Consider the following 18924-nt stretch of genomic DNA (forward strand, 5'->3'; position numbering starts at 1 on the left):
GGTTATCTGCTGAGCTGAGCTCCTGCTGGTCTGTCACCAGCTGCAGGCCATTCCAATCAGGGGCGGGACCTGTGAGGACTGTGCTCAACTCTTTCGTCTTTAATTGTAATGAATTATATGGATCTGTGCATCTGGGAATAATGCAGTTGTACCTTAAACCAAAGCCTAAGACAAGAATTTATGTATGTCTGTAAGCAAATCTTAAATTGCCACAAACATCAAAGTCAGTCTCATGGAAATAATCACTTTGCATGCAGGGTATTTTTTAACTGATTAATAACTTTACTTATTTATTTATTGATTGCTTTCTTTATTTATTTCTTTTTATGTATTTATTTCGACGAGCCTTCTGTATCAGTTTTCTTGACCTCACTGCGTGTAGTAAATGTTTTTAAAGGTGGAAAATGTTGCTATTTTGATGTCAGCACAAGCATGATTATTTTATATTCATTATTTATATACCTACACTATTTGGTGGTAATACACATGGTGAAGAGACAACTGAAGGACTTCACATGCTGTACAATACAGAGGTACAAAAGTGTGCTAGATACCTGTAGAGACAGCCTAGGTGTTTACTGTATGATGTGTTCAATCAAAACTACCTCTTTTGTCCTTCACAAACTGGAAAAATAGCAAAAAGATATTGTTCATTGATGACATTTTCTTTAAAATGCGTGACTGACTTGGCTTTCCAGTCCTGATAGAAAATGTTCCAATAAAAAATATAGTTTTAGACTGTGGACAGCCAACTCTGGAACAACAACAATCAAGGAAGGTTTGGGTTTTTCTGTCCTCTACTGGTACCATAAAGTCACAACTAAATATGTCTAATGTCTAATTTTGATGTCAATGATCAGAGAAAAAAGAACTTGTGAGTTATTTGGCAATTATTATGCACAGTATAATAATAAAATACAACAACAACAATAATAATAATATTAAATAAAGTAATAATATAAATAAATTATTTAATGATCAAAATCATAGCTGTTTTCAGACAACAGCTTTAAAAACAGAGTCCACAAAGTGCTTTGACAAACAAATCAAAGCAGAAGCAAGATATCTCAAAGGCAATACAACAGTTAAAAGCTAAACAGTAATGCTGAACCAAAGCATGACAAGTATAAGGTCAAATTTAGACAAGAGAGACAATGCAAAAACACAACACACAGACAGATGACAATGAGAAATAAACAATGAAAACAAAAATAAACAATAAAAAGAATAAAAGCAAGTGAGGAGAATAAAAAGACGCCATCATATCAAAGCAAGTCTATAAAAATGGGTTTTAAAGAGTGATTTTAAAGGGTCACTGAATTTGCGAAACTTTTCTCCTCAGGCAGGTCGTTCTAAAGCCAAGGTGCCCTGATGGCGAAAGCACTTTCACCTTTAGATTTCAGTCGCCACTCTGGAACTACCAGAAGGAGGATGTACAGCTGCAAGCTGGATCATATGGGGTCAACACTTCCACCATATAGCTTGGGGCAAGACCCAGACATGCTTTAAAAATGATTGGTATAATTATAAAATCAATCCTAAAATGTACAGGGAGTCCTTGAAAAGAAGCCAGGATTGGGGGTGATGTGATGTCTTCTATTAAAAACAGTGAGAAGTGTAGCTGCTGTATTCTGAACTAGTTAGAGGCGAGAAAGTAGCCTCTGAAAACTGAGCTTTAAAAAAAGGGAACATTTTTTTTATTTTATTTCCTTAAAACTTTCAAAAATATAATTTATGAATTCTCCTGGTAACAAACACAAGATAGTTTCCCACCTTCACCTATCTCTGATCAAACTAACTCTCAGTATCATCAGAATCATCACCACCACCAGCAGAGCAATGAACACTTCAGCCACAAAACGCTTCTGCCTTTGTTTAACAAGGACTATAGAAATTAAAATCAACAGTGCGATGCATGCAGTCATGATCCCATAACTTGTGTTCCAGTGATTTAAAACTGCTCCAAAATATGCTTTTATTTGCCTGTCATGCAATTTACAATTCAAATCTCCCCTTGGTATTTTGGTACTCTCGAGCTTGTAGACAACACTGCACCATGGGTCATTTGTCAGGACGTCTGTAACTTTGAACACCTCGTAGGGAGGAATCAGCACCTGTCCTATTTGGTTTGTGGCAGAGTAATCTGTTATATCAGCACCAAAGCATGAGTAGATCTCAAAACAAGACACACTGCCATTAAGATCAAATGATTGTTTGCTTGAAACTGCCAAGGTGAAAGCACCAAAACGCATGTTTGTGTTGACAACATCCTGGTCAAACCGTTTCCATGTCATGTGATAGGTGGTTCTGCACAATGTCTGACTGCGATGCAGAATTTGAATGGCATCAGTCAGGTAGAAGTAGAAATAGTGGAATTTAAATCCGTGTGTGCTGTAATTATGTCTCCCTGTTTTCACTGCACGGTTGAAATCTTGTTGAAGGTTTTTCACCTCAGTGTACATGTACATAACTATAGTGTGCTCTTCTTTCAGGTTCCCGTGCACAGGTCTCCTTGCTCTGCTTTCAGCTGCAGCCCAGGCATTACTGAAGTTTCCATTGAAGTGCCACTCAAACACGCCAAACAGGTCGATCACAGAGGCTGATTCAGACCGGCAACCGTCGTACATGTCATCAATGGAATCTGTCGCCATGTCCAGGGGTGAAGCATCAGTCTTAGTTTTCTGCAGTGAAGATAGGAAACAGCTACAGTGAGCAAAATTTACAGAAGTTATGCAATATTTACTGTAAAGTTACTGACAAAAGTAACGGGTAAACTGTGCATGTTTTTGGTGCATGTGAAGAAAAGATCTGTTATCCCACCTCAGCAGGTTTCTGAGGCCACCACAGTAGTAGAAATGGGTCATGGTACAGTAGGAGCGCCACCGCCAACAACACACAAAGGCTCGCCCAGTTTCTCAGTGACTTCAGCTCACACACTGCTCCTTTGCCAAACTTCATATCTGAATGAAAACATAAAACCTCTTGCTTAAAAATGATCTTTAAACCAATGAAAATACTATGTATATTTTCTAACACTTTCAATATCATGAATACAGTGGCACAACCAAGACCGCCCCAATCCCCTCAACCGCCCGTCAAAAATAACTGCAGGCTGACATCATTGTCTTTAAGAGGGTGTGGCGTGCTTATTTTTTAAGCTAGTGCGAAGGTAGCGGTGTCTCACTAGACAACCTAAGGCATCCATTGGAAGGAAGCTAAATAACTTTCCCAAGTTAGCCTAAATTTTAGCGAAGGGAACAACGGGCATTGCCATTTTCAATGGAGTACCTTGAACCCTCACCTATGGTCATGAGTTCTGGGTAGTGATCGAAAGAATGAGATTGTGGATACAAGCGGTCGAAATGAGCTTCCTCCGTGGGGTGGCTGGGCTCAGCCTTGGAGAAAGGGTAAGGAGCTGAGACATCCAGAGGGAGCTCGGAGTAGAGCCGCTGCTCCTTTATGTTGAAAGGCCTCAGTTGAGGTGGTTCTGGCACCTTATTAGGATCTCTCCTGGGTGCCTCCCGTTAGAGGTGTTCCGTGCACATCCCACCGGATACGCAGGTGGAAATGGATGGATGGATACCTTGAACTCTAACCTCTAGATATCTGAATGATAATAGGTTTTATGGGTACCCACAAGTCTCCCCTAAACTTGAGAGGGCTTCTTCCCTGTAACACCTCGTATCCACTGTATGTGTACAGAGACAAGGCAACTGGAAGTCCATTCATTCCTATGGGAATCTCCGTGATTTACAATGTCCCTGCGAAACTCCTCCCCTCCATAATATTTCGGTCCAGAATTTGCCTCAAGTACATTCAAAAAATTGAACTTTTGCTGTGGATTTCAGAGAGACCGTATGACAGTGTGCTAGCTTAGCTAACAGGGCTGCTAACTGGCTAACAGGCTATTTCCTTTAATTCACGGCAGGCTCACGGCTTATGTGTTTGTCACTTTCTTTTTCATTTAACCCACACCATGATCTTTTCCTGACCCTAACCAAGTGATTTTTGTGCCTAAACCTAACCAGACCTTAACCACGGGGCATCATGAAGTTTTCGGAACGGACTTCGGAACAATGGGTTTAATATGGTCGGAACAATGGGCTGTCGGACCAATGGGCAGTTCCCACACATTATATACAGTCAGATCGTCATTATGACTCGTTCAGACGTTCATATGTCTTCTGGATTAAATATTTCACAAAACATGCCACATACCTGGCAGATCCTATTTTTGTCCCGGTAATGTTCCAAGTGTGTATTCCAGACTACTGGATCATGAAAAATCATGGAAAATTACCCTCTCTCCCATGGCTACATGTAGTTCTTTCAGGTATCTAACCATCTGTAAAGAAATGCACTTCCTTGCGTTTGACACTAGGCATCATCTGTGTATTTACAGATCTACCGACACTAGTAATATGCATAAGTGGAAACGAGGCATCAGGCTTCATTTATGCTCAACATAAGGAGATGGTGACGGACAGCCTTCTGTCCTTACTCTGAGCTCATTTTGTTCATATTTGTGCAAGTTTTCTGAAAGCTTATGGATATGGATGAAATGGAGCAGTACCACTGGAGATCAGGAAGCGATGTAGTGCAGTTCAAGCAAGTTAAAACTTGCAGGTCATGATGAAGACATTTAAATGATAGCAGAACAGAGCTAATCTGTCAAAAAGTGAAAAGAATTCTCCGCCCACATGTCAAAATATATATAATGGCCGCACAGACCACCTCAGACTACAACGCTGCCTCCGTTAAATGGTCCATTATTACAACCTCCTCCACCTTCGTCGTTTGAGCTGTTGTCAGAAACTTGACCCTGCCCTCTAGCGCCATCTATTGGTTGTATTTATGCCAACATAAAGGACACATGGAAGTATGAGGGCAGTGACATTCAATCTATTTTCGTATGTAAAGATATAAATTAACCATACTGTACAATCAATGTACTGCCTTCAAATTAACGCTGTATATTTATATTTTCAAGGAAAACCCACCTATTTGAAAGATTTGAAAACAATGAATATCCTACAGGATTACTGTGGAACTCAAAATGTAAACTGTACTGGTATGGATCTATGCATCATCAAATAATAATAAGTAATATTACCAGGAAATAAGCAACCAAGGTATTTCAGTATGTGATTCCTTAACTCTTCATATTGACACATCTTTTGCAGCTAGCCTATATACTTCAACAGCATAATCGAATTCCTGAATTTCAGTTACGAGTTTTAATTTTCAGTGACCCCATCTAGCCACCCCTATGAGAAACTGCATGAATATGCATCAGACTTCAAATTATTATTGTATTTGCAGGTGCAGTGAGTGATTCAGTTTTTATGCTTAAATCTGCAAGTAAAATAGTACCAGCCTAGTGCCTGACATACAAGAGATAAGCATTAAACCATAATCGGGGCCCACACAATATTTGCTCACAGACTGATCCATCAGTAACCATCCTCATATTCTCCACCAACAGCTTATGACATCTGCATGTTATTGGCTTACCTTTTCCCCGCCAAGTGCTTCCATCAGCAGCATGGTATTCCTTTATGAGTGTGCAGGTGCTTTGTTGTTTGCCAGCAAAGAAGTTCCGGCTGACAGGATTTACAGGTAGGACGGCACAGACATTCTTCTGCACCTTTGCTTTCAGGAAGTGGAGCTAATATGGATCTTATCTATGCATGTGTAAATGTGACCTTTGCCCCCTACTGACTCGGTCATTTCGCTGCTTACGCTGGCAGAGGGAGGTTCCATGTGTGGTAACACTGGTAAATCCTGTTTGGCAGCTTGCTCAGGTTAAAACAAACAAAGGTGTGTCATGTGGTTGCAAAACACGAAAAGCACAATGTAAAGCAGAAGACATTTTTCACTCTGGAAAAGGCTAATGACAGCTCGTCTTCTCACATAAAAGACAAAAACATCAACATAGTGCTGTTCAGGATGTGGTGAGTTAAAAAAGTAGCATATTTTTAACATATATGTATAAATTGAATATAAATTTTGTAGAGTGGAGTGAAGAGTAGATAGTTAAGCACCAAATAACTTGTGCTACATCTTTGTTTGTATTTAACAGTGTATACAGTAGAGCAATGGATTTTACAGGGACAGTCACAATCCTTTCAGAGTAGGCAGCGCTGATTAAATCTAAATCAAGATTTTGGTACTGTATTGCCTATTTTTCTACCTGTCTTCAGAAACATATTTTAGCTATCTGTTAAACTGTAAGTTAAGATTGTTTGTTTCCAGTCAGCTGTCATATTGTTTCCTGTGGGAAACGGCCAATCTCGCATTACATAACTCGCCAGTGGGAGTGTTTATTGGTCCAGTGTGTTGCAGGGCATTCTGGTAGTTGTAGATTTTTCTACCTCTTGAGCTTTTCCTCTGTTTCTCTGCTCATGTGGCACCGATATCAAAAGTACTTGCATCTTTCTCCTGCATAGACAGCCCAGTTTTATGAAAAGACCACCTGTACAGCAGTGAAGTACTTCTTTGAGTGAATTAAACTTAAATTATTTGATATATTTTGATAAAATGCAATATTCTACAAAGGGCTGTCAAGCAATTAAAAAAGAATTAACCTAATTAATTACATGCTCTGTGATTAGTTCATCTGAATAAATAGCATACATCAATTTTTGCTGTTGAAGTACTGAAAAAAATTCAGTTCAAATGAATTTTGGCAGATATGTCGCAGTAAAGCTGCTGGATTTTGGACACAAGTGTCCTCCTGTCCTCTACCACCAAAACTGGTTTGCAGTCCATTTTGCAAGGAAGTTAGTCAGTCAGTCACAGATAGACTTACTCAGTTTGCATCTGAACGCCTCATCGAGTGTGACCTAATGATAGTATGAAAATTCCTGCAGGAACTGCAGAGAACGGTGCTCCTATCAACAGTTCCATCTGGGTTGTTTTTCCAATGTAAATGCACCATTCATGTGGCAAAGCAGCTTCATCTCATCTGCCTCCATCATGTGACAAAGCCACTGTGGCCTTCAATGACACACCGGGTCAAAGATCACAAATCAATTAATTTTTTTAATGCCTTATATTTTTCTGTGATTAATTAATCAAAATTAACATGTTATTTTTACAGCCCTAATTCTACAGTATGGCACACAGTTCCAGTACTTATTAGGCAACGCAGGTTTTTATTCATCTCTTGCAAACAGGAGAGTCAAAATCCTGCAAAATTCCAGCATCTCAGGGTGCCTCATCATTTTCATTCATTTTATTGAGTCCTTCCCATTTGTGAGGCTCTTAGTGATAAAATGTGGAATCTGCAAAAAGTGAGGCCCACATACACTCACACTGTAGTGTTAATTCACTCACCAGTTTACAGCTATCCTTGCCATCACACACCTATAGTGTCTGACCTCTGCAACTCAATATATTATTGCCATTATCCAGGCCTTGTAGCGGCATGAGAGACAATATGAAAAACATTTCATAGGGAACCATTGTGCAGCATTAATCAACAGCTTTCCTCCATTTCAGATGCACTATGCCTTCCTGGGAGAGCCAAGTATGTCAGAGAAAAACTTTATTTGTGTGTGCCGTCACATCCCTTGGTCTTTTGGTGGGACTGCTGATATTTGTTGTCACATATGTGACACTCAGCTGGCAGGATGTCATTGAAGAGGTATTTAACACTTACAGTATTATTTAACACTTCATATTTGACATGAAATAAAATCAGTTCCCAGTTATCAGTCATACTTTTGTCATTTTAAGTATGCACTATTAAAACAACTCAAAAGTTTTTAAAACTCCAGTGTTTTTAAGAGTTGTGCTAAAGAAGTTTTGGCCTAATACTGTTCATTTAGTCTATATCTCCATCTACTGGATAAATACCGAACAACACTTTTCTCCTCATTTCAACATTGTATCCAGGATGTGTCCTATGACCTGTATGACGACTGCAGATCCAAAGTCAGAGTTGTGACTGATGCAGCCATAATGCAGACCTGGAACGCCAGAACAAACTTCAGTCAAGCATGGAGCAACGCAGAGCAGAAAGCCAGAGAGCCCGCACACAAGTACATGGAGAAAGATCATTCCATAGCCATATACATGTACACAGATATTATGCTGCAACCTGCCAAGACTGCAGACAGACGTGGAAAACGACCAAAGGAGATATTTAAGCCGCGCTCCCTTTATTTTTCCCTAAGTGAAGCCATTCAGATTCTGAGGCACAGTCAGGTGACATGTCTCAGCACAAGTTACAGAACAGAGACCCTTCTACATCTGAACATCTCTGACAAACTGATTCGCTTCAGCACCTTCGTGTTAGGATCTGATGGGGGGAACTTTACAAGGAATGCTTCGTGTTTTGAAGTACACACGTGTTTTGGTGCTGATGTAACGCATTACTCAGCCTTGAAACTAAACAGTCAGGTGCTAATTCCTCCCTACGAGGTGTTCAAAGTCACAGACACAGAGACAGACACACAGAGGTGTAAAGTCGTCTACAGACTGAAGAGCAACCTGAACTGTGTTTATGATAGAGAGAGTAATATGCTGCACCCAATATCTGCATTACCAGTGGAGGGATTCTGGCTCATTTTTGTCATCACTTGTATGATTATTGTATCTCTTTTGCTACCCTTTGTCATTGTGAAGGTGTTAGACAACCACAAGAAAACTGCTGTTTACAGTGCCCCATCATTGCATAGCAGCACTTACTACCCTGATGGAGCTGTCATTTAAAGGGCCAAGTTAATTTTTAAATAAAGATGGTAAATAAAGATGGCAGCAATCACACTGTGGCCCAGAGTAGGCTGTTTTAAAAAAGTAGCGGCACAGTGGTGTGGTGGTTAGCACTCTCGCCTCACAGCAAGAGGGTTGCCTGTTCGATCCCGGGCGTGGGAGCCCTTCTGTGCGGAGTTTGCATGTTCTCCCCGTGTCAGCGTGGGTTCTCTCCGGGCACTCCGGCTTCCTCCCACAGTCCAAAGACATGCAGATTGGGGACTAGGTTAATTGGAGACTCTAAATTGTCCGTAGGTGTGAATGTGAGTGTGAATGGTTGTTTGTCTCTATGTGTCAGCCCTGCGATAGTCTGGCGACCTGTCCAGGGTGTACCCTGCCTCTCGCCCGATGTAGCTGTCCAGCCCCCCCCGCGACCCTCAAGAGGATGAAGCGGTTAGAAGATGAATGAATGAATGAATGAATGAATGGTTAAAGTATTCATCTCACCTGACATATGGCATACTTACAATGCTCACATTTAGGGAGTTTTCATAACTTCATGATGCAATATTTATAAATGGCGTTGGTCTACATTTTAGACTTACTTGCCATGTTGCAATAAAGTGCTCTGTTAGGTTGGGTGTGGTCTAACAAGTACAATGGCTTAAATAAAGGACCAAATATGTATGATTTACACTGTGATCATAATAGAAAATAATGTGTATGGAGCCCTGGAGTGGAAAAGTGTCATAAAAGAATATTAGACAAGTCAAAACATATCTGAATATGGCAAAAAAATGATACTGTTAATTAGGTTTCTTTTCCTACTACATTTTGTCAGTTTTGGGGGCTTCATAAAATGTGATATGACTAGTGAGACATTATAACCACAGTTTTATTTAAATAGCGCATTAGGCCATCAGGTTAATACAAATTCTCCAGAAGGACCTGAAATGTTTTGCTGACCTCTTCCATAATGGTTTTTTTTCTTCCTTTGACCGGTTTGGTTAAAAAGCATGACATCCCAAGGACGCATTATTTTAGATACCTACAAGTTGGAGACCTTACTCGGAAGCACTTTCCCTCCTTCCCAGCAGCTCCGTGCAGGGGTTGGATGGATGACTTTTTCAGCCTCAGCTATTTCAAAGTTGTATAACATGATTCAGAATATCTCTAGCCTCTCTCTTAACCATCTGAAGGGTGCTTGCCAAGAAGACCTGGCAATCTAAAAGTGAGAGAATACATAAGTCACCAGTTTGTGTGAAGCATATACTCCAAAGTGTTCCATCATATACAATTCTGCAGAAGCAGACTCTCCAGACTGTACCCTGAGCTACACTATACCACATGTTTTCACTCCTGTCATTTGACTGCCCCATTTTGGTCATCTATATTTGAAACTCTTTCACAGAGGTACAGTCGTAATATATCACCAAACCCCTGTAACGGCTGTGTTTGGTTTAGCTCCAGAAGGCTTGACCCCTTCAAGCACCCATTCAAACTCCATGGCTTTTGCATCCCCTCTGGCCCATCGACTAATTCTCCTGAAGTGGAAGGACAGGGCTCCACCTTCACATGCCCATTGGGTCAGAGAGGTGACAACACACCTAAAGCTAGAAGAGCTGAGATATCACAGTCAAGGCTCTATGAAAAAAATATTACAAGGCATGGCAGCCCTTCCTTGACTACTTTAACAACCTTCAATGTGCAAAGGTTGACTGAATAAGGCCGGCCTCAACCCCAACCCCCCATCCCCTTGACTTACTTTATTTTCAGTTATCTACTTATTATTTATCTAAATTCTTATTTAATTTAATTCAGTCAATTTTCTCCTATTTAATTTACTGTTTTATTGATCTTAGTTCAAATAAACACAAGAAGTTTGTGCTCTAGAGAAAGGATCAACACTCAGTGAATAACCTAAGCCCTATGATAAGCTAATATGGCAAGGCTTAACTAATAGAAACCAGTGAGCAGTGATAACTAGCATGTCTTTCGGGTCATCGGGTGGGAACCTCCTTTCACCAGTGTTTCGTCTAGTCGGTCCCACGACACCTCCAGGAGGCTAGACAGTGATCTCTGGCATCCCAGAGACACTCCCCTAATGCCAGGTCTCACTGCTCCCGTCCCCGCACCAACCCAATAACCTCCTTTACCTTATTTACACATGGCTTTCTCAGCCCAAACAGCACACCCACCTTCAACCAAACCCAGGCTCCGTACATGCGAGCTCCAGGTAGAAGCAGGGCTGATACTACCTTTCCTAGCACATTCACCATACTCTATTTCACACGCTACATAGCATAACTACAATATAAGCTAAAGTTAAAGGAGCTAAATGAACTTACAGGATCAGCAAACACACTCACCTTGCTGCATGGTCTCAAACAAAATGGATTCAAATAGGCCACTCCCACACTTAAATAACCTTCCTCTTCCTGGATTTCCTCCTGAGAGGAAGTGGACTCTCCACCTGATCTCAAGGAGTTATGTGCCCTGCTTAGTAGTTCCCCCTGCTGGCCCCCAACTGACATTATTTTTTCTCTTATAGATCCACTGGCTACATTTAATTGCTTCATTTGACATTTCCCTCACTGGGTGCGTCCCAAGTCTCTTAAATTACTGCTAGTGCTACTGCTAGCTGACTTTGCTAGCTGTTTAGCCCCTCCCACCTAGGAAAAAATGCGAGGAGCTAGCGCTAGGAGCGATGAGCGAGCATTGTCGGTTTAAGAGACATGAGATGGCCTTACGCTGAAGCGTCACGTGAAGCGACGTCCATTCCTGATGACAGCGGCACAACTGGATCTGCTGCATAACGGAGCCAGCGTTTAGCGTACATCCCAAGTCTCATTATATTCGCTGATCAAAGCCGTAACCCCCTGCCCCCCGCCGTCATGACTTTGGTCACACAGTTTTGCATGTGTTACCATTGTTATTGAGACATTTGCCGAAGTTTGTGGCAATTAAAGAACGGTCTGTAGCCCTGCCACTGTCACTGTGATGAGCATCATTATCATTATTATCATCATCATCATTATTATCACTATTATTAAATCCACTTGCCATCATTCAACAAGTCAGCTGCTGAGTGAATCAGACATCAGACCTGTCAGTCTACCTCGATCAATTCAATCTTATTTATAAAGCCCAATATCACAAATCACAATTTGCCTCACAGGGCTTTACAGCATATGACATCCCTCTGTCCTTAGGACCCTCACAGCTGATCAGGAAAAACTCCCCAAAAAACCCTTTAACGGGGAAAAAACAGTAGAAACCTCAGGAAGAGCAACTGAGGAGGGATCCCTCTTCCAGGACGGACAGACGTGCAATAGATGTCGTACAGAACAGATCAGCATGATAAATTAACAGTAATCCGTATGACACAATGAGACAGAGAGAGAGACAGAGATGCAGGACAGACGGTAATGACAGTAGCTTACAACAACATGAAAGTAATAATAGTAATTAATATTAATATTAGTAGGCTAATTAATATTACCTACAAGCTATTAAACATTATTCCACTCACATGACATGCAGGACAATTAATGATGGGCAAATGTGTGTGTGTTTGTGTGTGGTGTTATATCAACACGTGTGGTTCTGGACATGAGCAGCTGTACATTTAACAGCCACACATCACAGACAGTCCGCTGAACAGCGCAACGGATTGTGAATGAAATAAACTTAATTACAACATGACAGTCTTGCAGGAAATATCATTAACGTTACTCTTTGTAGTCACGTAGGCATGTGAATTACAGCGTTTCATTGCAAAGAATGCATGTAACAGGTACACTTGCGCTATTTCTCCGCCATCTCATTCAAATGAGCCAGATGTAGGGGGCGGGTATTTATACGTCATGGCCTCAAGCTGAAAAAGACTTCCTGTTAGGAACCTCTTGACCATCCTAGCTCGTAGCTGCTTAAAGCTTGCTGCTAGCTCCTAGCACTAGCTCCTCGCTGCACAAATAAGAGACTTGGGACGGCCTAGAAGATGGCGGACCTCGAACGACTTCCGGTTCAAGCGAGGAGCTAGCAGTAGCACTATAAAAATAAGAGACTTGGGACGCACCCACTGTCTTCCTCAAACTCTGTCCCCGCACTCCGAGTTCCCCCAGGAGCGAGACAGCTGATCTTGCTATGAATCCCCTACACCCCACTTCCACTGGACAAATCCTAGTCTTCCATTCTCGCTGCTCAGCTTCTGCTCCTAAGTCTGCATATCTAAGCTTTTTCCTTTCATAGGCTTCTTCCACTGAGTCTTCCCAAGGAACTGTCAGCTCAATGAAATAAACCATCCGTTGACTCACTGACCACAACATTAAGTCAGGCCCCTGCCTGATACAAACTATTTCCTGGGGAACAACAAACTTTCCCCGTAAATCTACTTGCATTTCCCAATCACAAGTACCTTCTAGGTGGCCACACCCTTGCCTCCTCACTAACTTATCCCTTCTGTATTTCTCTCCCTCACGGACAAACTGAATTACAAAACTCCTATCACAAACACTTCTCTTATCATTAATTTGTTTTTAGTTATTTATGTCTTACCTTACCTCACCTACATGTTCTTTTTATAACTGTTTGCCCATGTGCTGTGTTACTTTTGTATAGATTACCTGAAAAATGCAATAGAAACAGTTAAAATATAACAAAGGTATATGAAATGTCATTTCACTGGCATGATGTTTATACTGTACTTCAAAAGACACTGCCACAGGAAAGGTTCTGCAAGCAGAGGACATTTAGAAAAATCTCCTTAGTAATACAAAATATATATTTGAGGTACTTGTATTTATTCTCAATTATTGACATTTACAAGCATCAGTCAGTGTAATGCTGTCAAGTCAAATTGGCAAAATAATCTAATCGAGAATGGGCTGGTCGGTGTGTGTGATTCACAGGTATTCATAGGTGTTGGACGGTACTTCATGGGTCAGAGCTTCTAGTCATGCAGTGCTGGACCTAGGTTACTGCGCCCTAGGCACCCATGTTACTGTCTACAGTGGTGGAGCTTCCTATAGGTGACAAAGGCAGTCACCGAGGGCCCCACCCAAAGGGGGGAAAGCTTGTCACAAGAAACAACTTGTGACATCAGAAGCAGCACATTAACCCAAGTAATGATGGAAGCAACAGGCCTTTTTCACAGTAGTTTTCACACTGTTTTGTCTGTGTGCTGGCATGTGCTTGGTCTCCCTCCCTCATTCTCTTGGCTCCCAGCTCTGCTCATCACTCACCTGTCTGCTATCAGCTTATCAGGCACATCTGCCTTTCATCAAAACATCCAAAGCTCTCCAACCACTCTTCGCCAGACTGCTGTTAAACCTTTGTGGTAGCCACGCATCAAGGCTGATTCTGGGTGCTTCCAAATTGCATAATTTTTCTTTGTACTTCTAGTAGATACTGCAGCTGCCCTTAAAAAGTATGTACTGTTGCATGCAGTATGCACACAATTGCGATATACCACTTACTCATAACATTACGCAAACAGCTGTCAATGAGCGGTCAAGCTGTCATCTGTTTGCAGCTCAGTCAATGTGACGTATCGTCTGCTGCACAGAGGATTGTGGGTCAGAATAGCCAGAAAAGCATTCTGGCTTTCATACTGCAAAATTGGACCGTATGTAGAAGAACATCCCAATATTTTTGACATACTATGTATTGGAACATACTAAGTCTTTTTCTGACATGCTATATAGTATGGTGGTTCAGTATGGGTATTGGAACATACAGTCAGTTTATTCCTAGTGTTTTGCTATCTTGTGTTACTAACCTGTGTTTTCCTGTGCTTCAGGATCACCACCTGTCTGCCAGCTATACATGCTCTCTACGCTTCCACTTCATCACCTCATGCCAGCATCATTTCAGCCATCTCCATTACTTCCTGCGAACCACCGGACTCCCATTCTTCACCATTAGTCACATATCCTCATCTTTTGTGCCAATAAAAGCTCTTGTAACCACTCCACTGGTTACATGTGTGTAAATAGCGACCCCTTCTCCTACACTCTCCACTGTTTTCTATACACATAAGCACACTCACAAACAGGACAGCACTAACAACCAACAAGGTGAGCCATGGCATTAGGTGAAGCTGTGTATCAAACAGCTCTTAACAGCCACTGCAGTTTAGCCAAAGCCGGTACAATGTAGGTATTGTATCTACAGGGCTACAGAATGGTGTCAGCTGTCAGAGGGCTCAGTAGATTTTTGACAGTGTAGGCTGATACCCACAAAACATCATATAACATGGGTTTCCCTGAGAATTCTCCTCCAACTTTTGACATATTTTACTGTGGAATGTAAGTTGACAAGTTAATCTCTGTCCCAATAATGTCACACATTCTTCTTTGATATTTCACAATCACTTGTTGATGTAGCACAGCATGTCTCCTTCAAAATGTCAACAAGCTTTTTGAAGGACTGAAGAGGTGAAAGTATTTCAGCTACTTCAGCGCCCCAGCTATGAACAGAGGAACGTTTATCTTCCTGACTATGTTGTCTTAGTTACTGGACGGTCGGTGACTCACACATACTGTACATTATATATCAAATAAGGGCCAGGTTTAAAATATGCTGTTAGGCAGGATTTTGTAGCACCACTCAGACAAGATTCTTACGGGCTGCTGTGCACATATGAGATGAACGCAGGACTGGCATTTCAGCCATGAAACAAAATGTTACTGTATGTGACAAAAGTTCATGTTGTCGTGTGCACCACTTTTTACCAGAAAGATTTCATTTCCCTGCACAGGTTGACTACAGAAGAAAATTTCAGCTGCTCCATAACTGGTGTAAAATAAATAAATAAAAAGTGACGAAACAGATTACAGACAGGTTTTGAGATTTGCAGACTGAACTCACTTTCTATGAGTTCTTTCTCTCCGAATCAGTATCAGTTTCTTGGCCAACACTAGATGTGATTACCTCATCATTCAATGAGCTTTTGCCACCGTGAGATGACAATTCCCTGACTAGGCTCTTGCGAAATATTCCATGATGAAAATGGATCAAATGAACAAATTGACAAATAATCTCATCGTCACAGATGTGTCATCAACAAAAAATAGCAGAGATAATGTCAGGATTGTTTCAGCAATGCATACAGAAGCACACAGGCACACAGTACGTGGGTTTTACAGCAAACGAGTTAAGTGCAAGGTCAGCATGGCTACCATTTGTTGTGTAGCAACAATGTAAATAAAAAACAGGAATAGATATGATAGAGATTTCATTTTATGAAGACCTTGTTCCTCCTTCAATGCAGGACTCTTACATATAAATGTACATCCATTACATATAAACTCTTGCCAAACAATGTCAAGCTCTCTGCAACTCTCAGTATATCACAGTTTCTGTGTCAGGAGTCTGTAATGACTTTCCCTTGCAGGCACACCACAAAAGAGGGGACAGATTATTTATTTATTTTGTGTTGGATTTCTTCTGTTTTTTTTTAATGTTTTTTTTCTGTTTGGTACTGCTTTTGTTTGTTTTTTTCTCAATGCTCCATCTTTATGTTTCTGATTCTGATGTTTTCTTCAGATACTATGTATTCTGACATTTTGAAGATTTTTAAGAAAGGAAGAGGAAAGAGACAGAAAAGCAGCTATGTGTTTTGCAAAAGTTATGGCAGAGAATCCTAAGAAGCATCCAAAAAAGTTTCTGGAGTGGATGCCCCTGATAAAAAACAACAAAAAAAAACAACTTGTTGTTCAGGGGAAGAATTAAAGTAAGAAAAGACTTGAAGAAAGTGCTTCTAGCAACCTGGTTTCACTCCGAAGTCATGGAAATACGACGCTTGGGCAGCAACTTGCAGCATTAGACACTGACGAAAAAAGCCATCCTTTAATGTCAGCATGATACGCTGCCTGTTGCCATTATAGTTTAATGGTGCTCAGTGGCGTCAGGGGGAAACGTGGTGGGACAAGAATGAAAAGTCCCGTGTAGTCAAGTAGTTGGGAAGGGTGGTGGATGGGTCCAACAAACACTGACCTTCATCTGGGAGAGCAGCGCTTGCGTCCCGTAACATTCCAAAGTCAAACCCTGTTCTTTTCTGTTTTTTCTGTTGCATAAACCCAACCACATGTGTTAGATGTTGGAGGCAAAAGACGTCAATTTGCAGTGTAGTGGGTTTTTTTTTTTTGAGACTGTTGGTAAACAGTGAGGTGCCGTGAAAAGTGCATCTTGACAAAAGACAGTGCATGTACAAGGCATAACTTGACATGGCGTCCCAGAACGTCAACAATCAACGCACCCAGGGTACCTATCACGTCGTATCTGGACATGGAAAGTCCATGACCAAATGTCAGTATATGACAAGGTAGGAGTGAGTATCTGCTGCTTCTGGGGGCAGACGAGATGCAGGGGCTCACTTGCGGGCATACATTCTACTTCACACAGGCTCCAGCCCCTGCTGGATTCTATGGATAATACCCCTTCAACCACAAGCAGACATTCACTCACTGAGATTTGCATCAGACCTGTCAGTCTACCTCAATCAATTCAATTTTATTTATAAAGCCCAATATCACAAATCACAATTTGCCTCACAGGGCTTTACAGCATACGACATCCCTCTGTCCTTAGGACCCTCACAGCTGATCAGGAAAAACTCCCCAAAAAACCCTTTAATGGGGAAAAAAATGGTAGAAACCTCAGGAAGAGCAACTGAGGAGGGATCCCTCTTCCAGGACGGACAGACGTGCAATAGATGTCGTACAGAACAGATCAGCATGATAAATTAACAGTAATCCGTATGACACAATGAGACAGAGAGAGAGAGAGAGAGACAGAGAGAGAGACAGTGACAGAGGGAGGTGCAGGACAGACGGTAATGACAGTAGCTTACAACAACATGAAAGTAATAATAGTAATTAATATTAATATTAGTAGGCTAATTAATATTACCTACAAGCTATTAAACATTATTCCACTCACATGACATGCAGGACAATTAATGATGGGCAAATGTGTGTGTGTGCGCGTGGTGTTATATCAACACGTGTGGTTCTGGACATGAGCAGCTGTACATTTAACAGCCACACATCACAGACAGTCCGCTGAACAGCGCAACGGATTGTGAATGAAATAAACTTAATTACAACATGACAGTCTTGCAGGAAATATCATTAACGTTACTCTTTGTAGTCACGTAGGCATGTGAATTACAGCGTTTCATTGCAAAGAATGCATGTAACGGGTACACTTGCGCTATTTCTCTGCCATCTCGTTCAAATGGGCCAGATGTAGGGGGCGGGTATTTATACGTCATGGCCTCAAGCTGAAAAAGACTTCCTGTTAGGAACCTCTCGACCATCCTAGCTCATAGCTGCTTAAAGCTTGCTGCTAGCTCCTAGCCCTAGCTCCTCGCTGCACAAATAAGAGACTTGGGACGGCCTAGAAGATGGCGGACCTCGAACGACTTCCGGTTCAAGCGAGGAGCTAGCAGTAGCACTATAAAAATAAGAGACTTGGGACGCACCCACTGTCTTCCTCAAACTCTGTCCCCGCACTCCGAGTTCCCCCAGGAGCGAGACAGCTGATCTTGCTATGAATCCCCTACACCCCACTGACTAGGCTCTTGCGAAATATTCCATGATGAAAATGGATCAAATGAACAAATTGACAAATAATCTCATCGTCACAGATGTGTCATCAACAAAAAATAGCAGAGATAATGTCAGGATTGTTTCAGCAATGCATACAGAAGCACACAGGCACACAGTACGTGGGTTTTACAGCAAACGAGTTAAGTGCAAGGTCAGCATGGCTACCATTTGTTGTGTAGCAACAATGTAAATAAAAAACAGGAATAGATATGATAGAGATTTCATTTTATGAAGACCTTGTTCCTCCTTCAATGCAGGACTCTTACATATAAATGTACATCCATTACATATAAACTCTTGCCAAACAATGTCAAGCTCTCTGCAACTCTCAGTATATCACAGTTTCTGTGTCAGGAGTCTGTAATGACTTTCCCTTGCAGGCACACCACAAAAGAGGGGACAGATTATTTATTTATTTTGTGTTGGATTTCTTCTGTTTTTTTTTAATGTTTTTTTTCTGTTTGGTACTGCTTTTGTTTGTTTTTTTCTCAATGCTCCATCTTTATGTTCCTGATTCTGATGTTTTCTTCAGATACTATGTATTCTGACATTTTGAAGATTTTTAAGAAAGGAAGAGGAAAGAGACAGAAAAGCAGCTATGTGTTTTGCAAAA

The 18924-nt window shown here is 41.3% G+C and overlaps 2 protein-coding genes across 3 annotated transcripts; one reads left to right on the top strand and one right to left on the bottom strand.

The window, feature by feature from the left end:
- Positions 1-1026: 1026 nt before the first annotated feature.
- LOC125886226 (GPI-linked NAD(P)(+)--arginine ADP-ribosyltransferase 1-like) lies at positions 1027-5636 on the bottom strand. Its single transcript, XM_049572255.1, has 3 exons — positions 5515-5636; positions 2821-2960; positions 1027-2681 (listed from the first exon to the last, which is right to left on the bottom strand). Exons 2-3 carry the CDS (start codon positions 2956-2958, stop codon positions 1776-1778), a joined length of 1044 nt encoding a protein of 347 aa, XP_049428212.1. The 5' UTR covers positions 2959-2960; positions 5515-5636; the 3' UTR covers positions 1027-1775.
- A 208-nt stretch (positions 5637-5844) lies between these two features.
- On the top strand, positions 5845-14691 carry LOC125886227 (T-cell ecto-ADP-ribosyltransferase 2-like). Of its 2 annotated transcripts, XM_049572257.1 has the most exons (4): positions 5845-5954; positions 7504-7648; positions 7900-8045; positions 14498-14691. In XM_049572257.1, the coding sequence occupies exons 2-4, from the start codon at positions 7511-7513 to the stop codon at positions 14649-14651; spliced, it is 438 nt and encodes a 145-aa protein (XP_049428214.1). In that variant the 5' UTR covers positions 5845-5954; positions 7504-7510; the 3' UTR covers positions 14652-14691. The 2 variants fall into 2 exon arrangements, with proteins under 2 accessions (XP_049428214.1, XP_049428213.1); XM_049572256.1 differs by lacking the exon at positions 14498-14691 and having other exon boundaries at positions 7900-9121.
- Positions 14692-18924: the final 4233 nt, after the last annotated feature.

This window comes from Epinephelus fuscoguttatus, linkage group LG3 (genome assembly GCF_011397635.1).
Source record: "Epinephelus fuscoguttatus linkage group LG3, E.fuscoguttatus.final_Chr_v1".
Classification (NCBI taxonomy): domain Eukaryota; kingdom Metazoa; phylum Chordata; class Actinopteri; order Perciformes; family Serranidae; genus Epinephelus; species Epinephelus fuscoguttatus.